Source organism: Podarcis bocagei (genome assembly GCF_964188305.1).
Source record: "Podarcis bocagei genome assembly, contig: HAP1_SCAFFOLD_109, whole genome shotgun sequence".
Lineage (NCBI taxonomy): Eukaryota > Metazoa > Chordata > Lepidosauria > Squamata > Lacertidae > Podarcis > Podarcis bocagei.
This window is the reverse complement of record NW_027670316.1, coordinates 102282-114299: the sequence shown is the minus strand read 5'-3', so window position 1 is coordinate 114299 and position 12018 is coordinate 102282. Positions and strand designations below refer to the sequence as shown.

The following is a 12018-nucleotide window of genomic DNA, read 5'->3' as shown; positions in this document are numbered from 1 at the left end:
TTCCCATGCAATAAATGCACACAGTTGTCATGTATAGCTTTGTTATTCACTGCAGGCTGAGATTTACTGACTACTGCTGCAACTTGAGATCCTGCTTTAAGCCAAAAGAAGCCTCCCTCTGACTTAGCAGTGCCTAAAATCTCACCAGCCTTCTTAATAATGCAACTGTCTCCTTCAAAATACACTTTAAACCCAGCTTTCAGCAAACAACCTACGGACATCAGATTGCTCCTTAATGAAGGCACACAAAGTACATTTTGCAGGCATTCACGAAGACAAGGAACAAAAACTGCACCCCCCGAAATCGCTTCAGAAGTACTTCCGTCTGCTAGAGCCACCTGGCTGCGCTGTGCTGAGTTCTTGGAAACAAACAATTCATCTGAATTTACGATGTGCCGATACGCTCCCGAATCGACCACCCAGACAGCTTGTTTCTCATCAGCAATCTTGACCTCGGCGGTCACCAGCTGAGCCGACTGTTTATGTTTGAAGAATTTCCTTTTACGCTGCTGCTGCTGCTGCTGCTGCTGCTGCTGATCTCGTTTCTGCTCTTGCACTGGCCACTGAGACTTGACCAACTCCGGACATTGACGTTTTAGATGCGCTGAAGACCCACATCGGAAACAACGCCTAACAGCAAACGCTGACTCCTCACCGGTAACCTGCTTTTGCTTCACCTCTGGCACAGCATGAGAACTCCTTCCAAACTGCCCGCCTGTAGAAGCCTCTGCAGCAAATGACCTTTCTTGCCTCTTCTGCCATTCTTCAATCAAACGCCCAGTAATGTAACTGACTGATAAATCACGCTCCTGTATGCCCTCTAGAGACAAAACTAAATAATCCCAGCTTTCCAGGAGAGAACTCAAAATAATAGCCACCTTCTCCTGCTGGTCTAATGCACAGTCTCTTTCCTATAGCGCAGCAAACTTTAACTGTAAACTGTGTAGGTGTTCCTGCATTGTAACCCCAGGCTGTAACATTGCCTTGTACAATGCCTTGTGAATGAACAGCTTGGAAACCGCTGTCTCACGCACATGGAGTTCTTAAGTGCTTTGCCACACACCTCTAGCTGTCTTGATTCCCCTCACATACGGCAACTGGGAATCTTCCAGCCCCAAGACAATGGTGGCCCTTGCTCTTTGGTCTTTATCGAGGTCTTCATCATCAGGCTTCGCAGGAAACTTACTCACCACTTGCCAGAGACGATCCCTCTGCAGCACTGCCTGCATGTGTTCCAACCACAGCAAGTAATTGGAGTCATTCAGGCGCTCAAAAGCCATCTGAACTGGTTGTGAGGCCATCTTGAGAGCGATGTCCCTGGAACCCAGCACCAGTTACTCACAACCACCGAGAGAGAAAACAGGAACCACAGCACCCCGCACACACACGCTGCAGCTGTTGTCCTTGTGTCCGCTGCATCACCAGCTCACAACAGTCAGGAACCAGCCAGTGTCCATCTGCTGCCCCAACAGGAACAACAACTTCTGGAACTAACGCCATTGATGCTGACACCACCACAACTCAGGCTGGCAGCACAGTACCCATAACCTCATGGAACTTTGAAGTGTCAGGCATAGCCCTAATGGCTTTAGCCCAAACGTAGCAGAGTTTTCCTGCACAGCGAAGAAGCTAGTTGAGGTGGAAATGACTAGTCAGCTAGACTCAGAATAACTATTTACAGGATTTATTAAAAGGGGGAAAAACAGCAAAGTTTCTGCATACAAAACAAAGCAAATAAATCCTTTCTCTCTCTCTCTCTCTTAACCATACACAGCACTCCTACTCCTTCAACACACCTAACACCAAACTGTGCTAGCATTCCTAGATAACAGAGTTGAGTGCTGGTCGTTAACCAATCAGTGTAAATAGTTTCTAGGTCAAGCAGACCTTGGCTTTCTGCCAAGAGTAAATTGACACTGCCTTGAGTTAATTGTGTGAAGCCAGAATCTGTAAGTTTTCATAAGAATCAATAACAGAAACTGAACAATAACAACAAGAAGAGAAAGGAAGTAATAAAGTTCTGTCCGGATCAAACTGGACAGAACTGTCTAATTAATGCAGTAAGATAAGTGATGGTGTTTTGGACTCGAGCTGAGCTTGATGTATGGGTACCCCCAACCAAATTTAAAATTTGGCTGTATAATTTGGAATCAATGTGATATGGACAATGTGATGTGATTGGCCTGCTAATAAAAATTATTTAAAATAAATAAATAAATAAATAAATAAGACAGATGACAAAAGAAATGGTCGGCTGGTAGTTGCATAAACACTATACATTTAAACCACATTTTAAGTATGCTTCTTCTCCAGAAGAAACCTGGAGAATGTTGTTTACACATCACAGGGACACAATTAGCAACTATGTACACAAACGATGGAATATGCCAGCAAAGGATATGGTGATGGCTACTAATTTAGATGGACACTGCGGGAAACAGGATAGTCTCAAATAGAGGCCTTTGGCCTGATCCATAGGACTATATGTACTCAGTGCTTCCCACAGGTCTAATGTTACTGTAAGTGTTGAAACAACATATTAAACCATCCCAAGGGCTAAACCCCATATAAAAGCTTAAAGTAGACTAAAACAGCAAAACAAAGTTTTAGCTCACTCAAAGACTGGGCAAAAATGTTTCCACCTGTGCTCAAAAGGAAGCAAGGAAGGAACATTCCACGAGAGGAAAGATCCCTTCATCCATTAAGGGACCACCACAGATAAAGTCTTGATCCGTGTGTATGACAACCTAACATCCAGAATGCTGGAGCACATTGTCGTTGTTGTTTAGTCATTTAGTCGTGTCTGACTCTTCGTGACCCCCATGGACCAGAGCATGCCAGGCACTCCTGTCTTCTACTGCCTCCCGCGGTTCGGTCAGACTCATGCTGGTAGCTTCAAGAACACTGTCCAACCATCTCGTCCTCTGTCGTCCCCTTCTCCTTGTGCCCTCAATCTTTCCCAACATCAGGGTCTTTTCCAGTGAGTCTTCTCTTCTCATGAGGTGGCCAAAGTATTGGAGCCTCAGCTTCAGGATCTGTCCTTCCAGTGAGCACTCAGGGCTGATTCCCTTAAGCATGGATAGGTTTGATCTTCTTGCAGTCCATGGGACTCTCAAGAGTCTCCTCCAGCTCCATAATTCAAAAGCATATAACAGAGCTTTTTACCTGATCCTAAATTTCATTTTTTCCCCTGAACCACTCTGATTTCCTCCAATAATTTTTGCGAAATTTCTTTGTTGCATTTTGTATTATTTTCAGGTTATGAACTTACTGGTATAGAACATATCCCTAAAGGACCAGGGATTATTATTTATCATCATGGAGTTATGTCTATTGGCTATGTCTTTTTTGCGGCTAGATATTTTTTAGAGACGTGGAGAGCATGCTTTTCATTAATGCATCATGTCGCGTATTGGATACCAGGTAAATTATTTAAATTTAAATCATGCTTTTTTACATAAAACATGTAAAATATGACAAAAAACAATGCTATAAGCTATGAAAAAATGCTTTAAAATATAAAACTGTATATCAGGAAAGCAAGTAAAAACAACTGATAAATAAAATAGCAGCAACAGGTGAAATAGTTTAGTTAGTGCAGATGAAGGTACTTTCACACCAAGTCTTTGCTAGTAAAAGAGAATGAATGCAGGATGAATAATTATTTCCAATTCACAACTGAGTCAGCAGAAATGGTCTCCATGAAGAAATGCCATGCTTTTCTGTCTACATTCTTCCCCAGAGATCTAAAAACTGAGGAATCTGGATAATGTGTCATCTGATTCCTATGCTATAATAATAATTTGTTATTTATACCCCGCCCATCTGGCTGGGTTTCCTCAGCCTCTCTGAGCAGCTTCCAACAAAGTATTAAAATACTGTAGTCTCTTAAACACGAAAAGCTTCCCTAAAAACAGGGCTGCCTTCAGATGTCTTCTAAAAGTCTGGTAGTTGTTTTTCTCTTTGACATCTGGTAGGAGGGCGTTCCACAGGGCAGGTGCCACTACTGAGAAGGCCCTCTGCCTGGTTCCCTGTAACTTGGCTTCTCACAGTGAGGGAACCGCCAGAAGGCCCTCAGCACTAGACCTCAGTGTCCGAGCAGAGCGATGGGGGTGGAGACGCTCCTTCAGGTATACTGGACCGAGGCCGTTTAGGGCTTTAAACACTTTTAATTGTGCTCTGAAACATACTGGGAGCCAATGTAGGTCTTTCAAGACTGGTGTTATGTGGTCTCGGTGGACGTTCCCAGTCACCAGTCTAGCTGCCACATTCTGAATTAGTTGTAGTTTCTGGGTCACCTTCAAAGGTAGCCCCACGTAGAGCATATTGCAGTAGTCCAAGCAGGAGATAACTGGAGCATGCACCACTCTGGCGAGACAGTCCGCGGGCAGATAGGATCTCAGCCTAAATACAGATGGAGCTGTTAAACAGCTGCCCTGGACACAGAATTGACCTGCACCTCCATGGACAGCTGTGAGTCCGAAATGACTCCCAGGCTGCGCACCTGGTCCTTCAGGGGCACCGTTATCCCATTCAGGACCAGTCCTCCGCACCCACCCGCCTCCTGTCCCCCTAAAACAGTACTTCTGTCTTGTCAGGATTCAACCTCGATCTGTTAGTTGCCATCCATCCTCCAACTACCTCCAGACACTCACACAGGACCTTCATCGCCTTCACTGGTTCACTGGTTGAAAGAGGTAGAGCTGAGTATCATCTGTATATTGATGAACACCCAACCCAAACCCCCTGATGGCTGCATGTAGATGTTAAAAAGCATGGGGGAGAGGACAGAACCCTGAGGCACCCCACAAGTGAGAGCCCAGGGGTCTGAACACTCATCCCCTACCACCACTTGCTGGACACGGCCCAGGAGGAGGGAGCGGAACCACTGTATAACAGTGCCCCAGCTCCCAGCCCTTCTAGACAGTCCAGAAAGATGTTATGGTCGATGGTACCAAAAGCCACTGAGAGATCCAGCAGAACTAGGAAACAGCTCTCACCTTTGTCCCTAGCCTGCCGGAGATCATCGACCAGTGCGACCAAGGCAGTTTCAGTCCCATGATGAAGCCTGAATCCTGACTGGAAGGGATCCAAATGGTCCGCTTCTTCCAGGCATGCCTGAAGTTGTTCAGCAACCACTTGCTCAATCACCTTGCCCAAGAGTGCAAGATTTGAGACTGCACGATAGTTGGCCATATTGGCTGAGTCTAGAGTTGTTTTTTTTAAAGAAGCGGTATAATGACCATCTCTTTCAGCAGGTCTGGGAAGGCTCCCTCACAGAGAGAAGCATTCACCACCCCGCAAAGCCCATCGCCCAGCCCATCGCTCAAGGAGACAGGTAGTTGGTTTCACTCGTCTAAGCAGCCTGTCCACATCCTCAGAGGTAACAGATTGGAATTGATCCCATGCAACATGACTCTAGCACTCTCCCACCCCAGCTCTGCTCCCACGGTGGAGTCTACCTTTTCCTGAATCTGAATGACTTTACCTGCAAAAAAAATTTGCAAAATCATTGCAGGAGATCATGTGGCTCGTACTGTGCAGGTGGTTCCGCTAAATTGCAAACCACCTGAAAAAGTCTCCTGCTGCTGTTTTCTGCAGATGCAATAGAGGCAGTGAAGAAAGTATTCTTCGCCGTTGCTATCGCCACTTGGTAGACTCGATACTGAGCTCTAACCCATGTCCGGTCAGCTTCAGAATGAGTTATCCGCCACCGGCACTCTAGTCGTCTCAGCGATTGTTTCATTGCCCTCAGATCCGTGGAAAACCATGGGGCTGTCCAGGCTCCATGCAATCGGAGAGGGCGCTTCAGAGCCAAACAGTCAATAGCCCTAGTTAACTCCACATTCCAGCGGGCCACCAGGGAATCAGCTGAAAGGCCATCAACATGGGATAAAGCATCCCCTACCACTCTTTGGGAGCCATTTGGATCCATTAAGTAGTGGGGGCAGAACATCTGAATCAGTCCCACCTCTCCGCAGAGGGGAAGGGTTGAGGAGAAGTCCAGTTGCACCAGGAAGTGATCTGACCATGGCACTTCATTAGTTTCACTTTTACTTAGTGTCAGATCACCAACATCCATAGAGGTGAACACCAGGTCTAAGGCATGTCCGCGGCTATAAGTTGGGCCAGACTTATTCAGGGACAGCCCCATAGAGGCTATGCTTTCCACGAAGTCCTGAGTGGCCCCTTGTAAGGTCATGTCAGCATGGATGTTAAAATCCCCTAGGACAACCAAACTAGGTGTCTCCAGGAGAACATCTGCCATGACCTGAAGCAGCTCGGGCAGGGAATCCTTGGTGCAGCGGGGAGGTCGGTACACCAAAAGGAATCCTGTACTGCCCCTATTGCCCAACTTCCAGTACATGCACTCAGAGAACTGGGTCTTCCCAATAGGATGCCTGGTGCAAATTAATGACTTCCTAAAAATCACTGCATACCCCCCCTCCCCACCCACAAGGCCTGTTACACAAGCCAGGTCAAGTCCTCCATCCACGATCAAGTCATGGATGGCAGTGGTCTTATGCTTCATTGACCAGGCATTGCACAGCACCACCTTCAGGTCAAGTGGGTATCCCTGCTGATTCCAGTATCAATCTGGACAAGACCAGACCCGGAGGCAGGGATAGTCCTCAAATAAAGACTAAACCTGCCTCCTCGGTAATGACTACAAGCTCTCATGTAATAATTGCTGCTCACTTTATTATATTTTTTAAAATAAAATAATATTTATTAATAGTTTCAGAATTACAGAAAAAGAAGAAAAAATAAAAAACAACACTACAATACATAAAAAAGAAGAAAAAAAGCAAAACATAAAAACCAATGCAACAATACAGCAAAAAGATAAAAAAAGGGGGGGGGGAGACACAAATCCCATATTACATATCTTTAACTTCCATTTGCTTGTTTCATTGACCTCCTCACACCTCCCTTTTTGTATTCTAGTTTAATTAGTTATTTCAGCAAATTCTTTCCATCTTTCTCAATTTTTATTAAATAATTTATCTTAACAATTTAACCTATTAATTAACTCAACAAATGCTTTCCATCTTTTCCCCATATTCTGTTATTCAAATTACCTTAATTTATTTAACCTTATCTTACCGTAAAATACCTTAGAGCTTGAAACTTAATACTCAATTATACATAACTCCTGATATCATTTCTACTAGAGCCATATAGTTTCATTCCAACATTTTCCCTAATATTCATTAATTTTAGACTAATTCCCTAGGGGGAAAAATTTCTTTATAAATTTTCTTCCAATCTTCATCCAACGTCTCTTCTTCCTAGTCTCGGGTCATGTCAGTCCTTACTGTCCATTCCATCTAGTCCATCAACCTGGTAATCTTATGTCTGAGGCCCTTAAGTCTCTTCCATGTCCCTTCTGCAGATCTTCTTCTTGTTTATACCTGCACTTTTCCTTGTCTTTTGTTGGTCTCTTTCTTAATTTATTTCCTTTCTCATTGAGGAGTAGGTCTCTGGGAGGTTCCAACCCAAAATTATCTCCGTCTCCCTTCATCAAACCAGCCCGTTCCCCACAGTCCCACTCCCCACAGTTATCAATGTAATCCAAAAAATATTGAAGAGCATATTTCAAAGTCTCTCCAAAGTTAAGAACCTCCTCAGCTCCAGGCTCCCCCCGGCCCACTCCAACTTCAATCTTCAAAAACAGCGGCTTATGCTCCTGCAGGGCCTCGGATCTCTCCATTTGTATTATTTGAGGTGCAACTGCAGCCTCCTCCATTATCTTCTGCGCTTGCCCAATCAATACAGGTTCCTGAGTTGGTCCCTGAATGGTTTCTGTATCAATATTCCCTATTTGCCCACAGTTATTAACTGCAACAGTCAAATTCATTTTCTCATTCATCAAGTCCATCTTCTCATGCATCTGTTCCAGCAGGGCACTTGTCTTGCATAAGGCAAGCACCCATTCTTCTTTCCAACTCATCTTTAGTCAAGGTCAGAAAAGCCTGTTCCCACGGTCTTAATCTCACATCTATTGAGCCCTCAAATGTACTGCAGCAACAATTTGACAAGCTCCCTCTAGAGGAGGCAATTTCTATTTGTATCCATTTTTTTAGGCAAGTCCAACAACGGAAAATTACTTTCGTTTTTCAGATATTTTTCAGGTATTTTGTTTCTTTAAAATGCAAAAGGCAACATTGGAATCAGCTTGTTTCTCTTCTTTAGCTATCTGTCAAAATATTCCATTGACAGTCAATGAACCTCTCCAACAATTTCTGCCTCTGACACCCTGTTCCCATCTTAGAGACGGTGGAAACTTATCCTTCTTCACTCCCTCTCCTGCTAGGGTTGAACAAAGTGGACAAACGCCGGCTCCCTCAGCCAATAAAGCGAGATGAGCGCCGCAATCCCAGAGTCGGTCACGACTGGACCTAATGGTCAGGGGTCCCTTTACCTTTATTTAATAGATTATATTCCATGTACACATCTGCAAAAGCTGTGCTACCTGCCTCAGTACTGAGTGAACATGCCCTTACTTAGTTTTCTAGTAGATTTGACAGAAAGCTATAATCAATAAATGTGGGAGCAACCCTAACATGGAGGGGAACTGAACAGGAAACATACCATATTCTGCAGTCTATTTATGACTGATTGCAAAGAGCTGAGAAGAGCTGACTGAAGAGCTGACTGAATATCTTGTACAGTGGTACCTCAGGTTAAGTACTTAATTGGTTCCGGAAGTCTGTACGTAACCTGAAGTGTTCTTAACCTGAAGCAGACTTTCCCATTGAAAGTAAAGGAAAGTGGATTGATCAGTTCCAGATGATGAATTTTAGGAAAAAAAAATTATAACATTTTTATTGGTTTTTCACTATTTATATAAACACAGACAATACGCAATACAAACATACAAACACAAAAACAAACATGTATAATTTCATATCCTTTTTTTCCCTTAAAACTTATTTCACCGACTTCCCCATACCCCCCCTTTCTGCATTCCAATTCCCAAATTTATTTCAGCAAATCCTCCCCCTTAATTTTATCTAATTGTCTAATTGTTTCCTTTTCTTTTCTTCTACTTAATCTTTTCAGCTGTAATCCACTTACTTTTTATAACCATAACATTTTAGCACTCATTAATTTTACAGTATTTCTTAAGATAAATTTTAAATTTCTTCCAATCTTCTTCCGCCGTCTCTTTCCCCTGATCTCGGATTCTGCCAGTCATCTCAGCCAAAGCCATATAGTCCGTCACCTTCATCTGCCATTCTTCCAGAGTGGGTAAATCTTCTGTCTTCCAATACTTTGCGATGAGTATTCTTGCTGCCGTTGTAGCGTACATGAAAAATGTTCTATCTTTCTTTAGCACCAATTGGCCGACAAGTCCCAGGAGAAAGGCTTCTGGTTTCTTAGGGAAAGTACATTTAAGTACCTTTTTCATTTCATTATATATCATTTCCCAGAAAGCCTTAATCTTCGGGCACATCCACCAAAGGTGAAAGAAGGTACCTTCAGTTTCTTTACATTTCCAACACTTATTATCAGGCAAATGGTAGATTTTTGCAAGCTTGACTGGGGTCATGTACCACCTGTAAATCATTTTCATAATATTCTCTCTTAGGGCATTACATGCCGTAAACTTTATACCGGTGGTCCACAACTGTTCCCAGTCAGCAAACATAATATTATGACCAATGTCTTGTGCCCACTTTATCATAGCTGATTTCACTGTTTCATCTTGTGTATTCCATTTCAGCAGTAAATTATACATTCTTGACAGATTCTTAGTATTGGGTTCTAACAGTTCTGTTTCCAATTTTGATTTCTCCACCTGGAAGCCAATTTTCCTGTCCTGTTTGTAAACCTCCATTATTTGATAATAATGGAGCCAATCTCACACTTTATCTTTCAATTTCTCAAAACTCTGTAATTTCAGTTTATCTCCCTCCTGTTCCAAAATTTCCCAATATTTTGGCCATTTGGCCTCCATATTGAGCTTTTTCACAGTTTTTGCCTCCATTGGCGACAACCACCTTGGGGTTTTATTTTCCAACAAATCTTTATATCTAATCAAAACCTTATATACTGCTTTCCTAACGATATGATTTTTAAAAGCTTTATGCGCTTTAACCTTGTCATACCATAGATATGCATGCCATCCAAATACATTATTAAAACCTTCCAAATCCAAAATATCTGTATTCTCGAGGAGCAGCCAGTCTTTCATCCAGCAAAAAGCTGCTGATTCATAAAAAAGTTTAAAGTCAGACAGAATTTTAGATGAAAAAAATTAAAATTTATTTCCAAACTCACTGTTTGGAGGGGGCTCAGGGTCCTCTTCCACAATCACAATCGGCTTGGCTTCCGGCATTTGTGGAGGCCTCAGAGAGCTCCTGCGGCTGGAGCCCAGTCGCAGAGTCTCTGCAGCCACCATGGATGTCAGGGCTTGGCTTCCGGCATTTGTGGAGTCCTGCAGGAACCGCGGATGTCAGGGATTGGCTCCTGGCATTCGCAGAGCCGCTCTAGGCACCGCAGATGTCGAGGTTTGGCTCGCGGCATCCACGGAGCTGCTCTAGGCACCGCAGATGTCGGGGCTTGATTCCCCCCATTCACGGAGCCGCTCTAGGCACCACAGATGTCGGGGCTTGGTTCCCTGCATTCGTGGAGGCCTCAGAGCTCCGTAGGCCCCGCCGATGTCTGGGTTTGCCTCCAAGAGGCAAGTCCTCCGAGAGCTTGGACAACTTACCTGTACCTCCGGGTTACAATCGTTCGTAACCCAAAAAAACGTAAGTTGAAGCGCTCGTAACCCGAGGTACCACTGTATCTCTTTTCCCAAGCACTCATATTATTTAACTCCTCCTCTCTTCCTATTTATTGCAATTGCTAAACACTGAGAATGTCAACTAATTTCAGATTTGATATGGTGTCGCTTTCCTTCAGAATCTTCTTCCATTTCATACACAGGGCTGACAAAATGGCTGTATGAGAAAACCCGATGTATGTTTCTTCCCATTTACAGAGGGTTTCCAGTGAAATTGAGGACATTTATTGGAGAACCCATCCCATATGATCCAAATATAACAGCTGTAGAGCTGGCTGAAAGAGTAAGTTAACTCTAAACTTGGAAGTTTAAAAGTAGAATATTTCTTTTCCTCTTGGTTTCTCTCTCTTTCAGCTCTATATCTCATTGTACATATTGATTTCCTCATTCTATATGACCTGATATAGGGTTCATTATATATACTTTTGTGCATTATGCCCATCACTCAATTTTCCCTCTCCTTAACTTGTTGAGACTAATTAAATGGGGGGAAACTATGTGGTACAAAGAGAGATCTGCTCATGCAATGGGACTTCTTCTTCCCACTATATTAGGGCTGAGCATACAAAATACATTCTGGAGGTTTATATCAATAATCAAATAATAGATCTTATTTCAATTGCTCCTGATGAAAATTTTGGTCAACTGCATAAAAAGTTTGTTTCTCTGCCATTCTCATACAGTGCCCTTGGTAAACATAAAGAGAGTGGGCTGGATTCACTGAGAGATGAGCAGTTTCCTAGTGGGGGTTCCTCACCCTGGCTGCTCTGGCCCAAACCTCCATGTTGAAGCAGCCACTTTTGAGGGTTGAGAGACAAGGACTCTCATGCAACACATCTCTGTGTACAAAGTCAGTTGTGTATCCCATAAAGAAGTCACATATTGTGCTTCTATAGCTGGAATAAATGGGTTGCCTCTGGTTCTGATCCCTTTAGCTTTTTCCTCACAGATATTAATAACTGTGAATACCTATTTTGCAATCTATTCCTATAACACAATGTATTCCTCTGGTTTTCGTTCAACAGGCGAAGATTGCACTTGAAAATCTTCGGGATAAACACCAAAAAAGGCCAGGAAATATATTAAGAGCTCTTTCAGAACGATTTGATAAGCATTACAAAGCTAACTAGTCCATATAAAACAGTTGCAGTGTTTCTGACGAGGTGTCTGTAATAGGAAGCATTAATACTTATGTTATTAAAGCTAAATTGATATACACAGAA

The 12018-nt window shown here is 43.2% G+C and overlaps 1 protein-coding gene across 1 annotated transcript in view; it reads left to right on the top strand.

Annotated features, from left to right (window-relative positions):
• The window catches only part of LOC308579509 (DGAT1/2-independent enzyme synthesizing storage lipids-like), a 92088-nt gene extending 80070 nt beyond the window's left edge, over positions 1–12018 (top strand). The window contains exons 6-7 of the mRNA XM_081214059.1: positions 10939–11078; positions 11821–12018. Coding sequence (XP_081070185.1) covers positions 10939–11078; positions 11821–11925 — 245 coding nt within the window. The 3' untranslated portion in view covers positions 11926–12018. The remainder of the gene's footprint in view (positions 1–10938; positions 11079–11820) is intronic.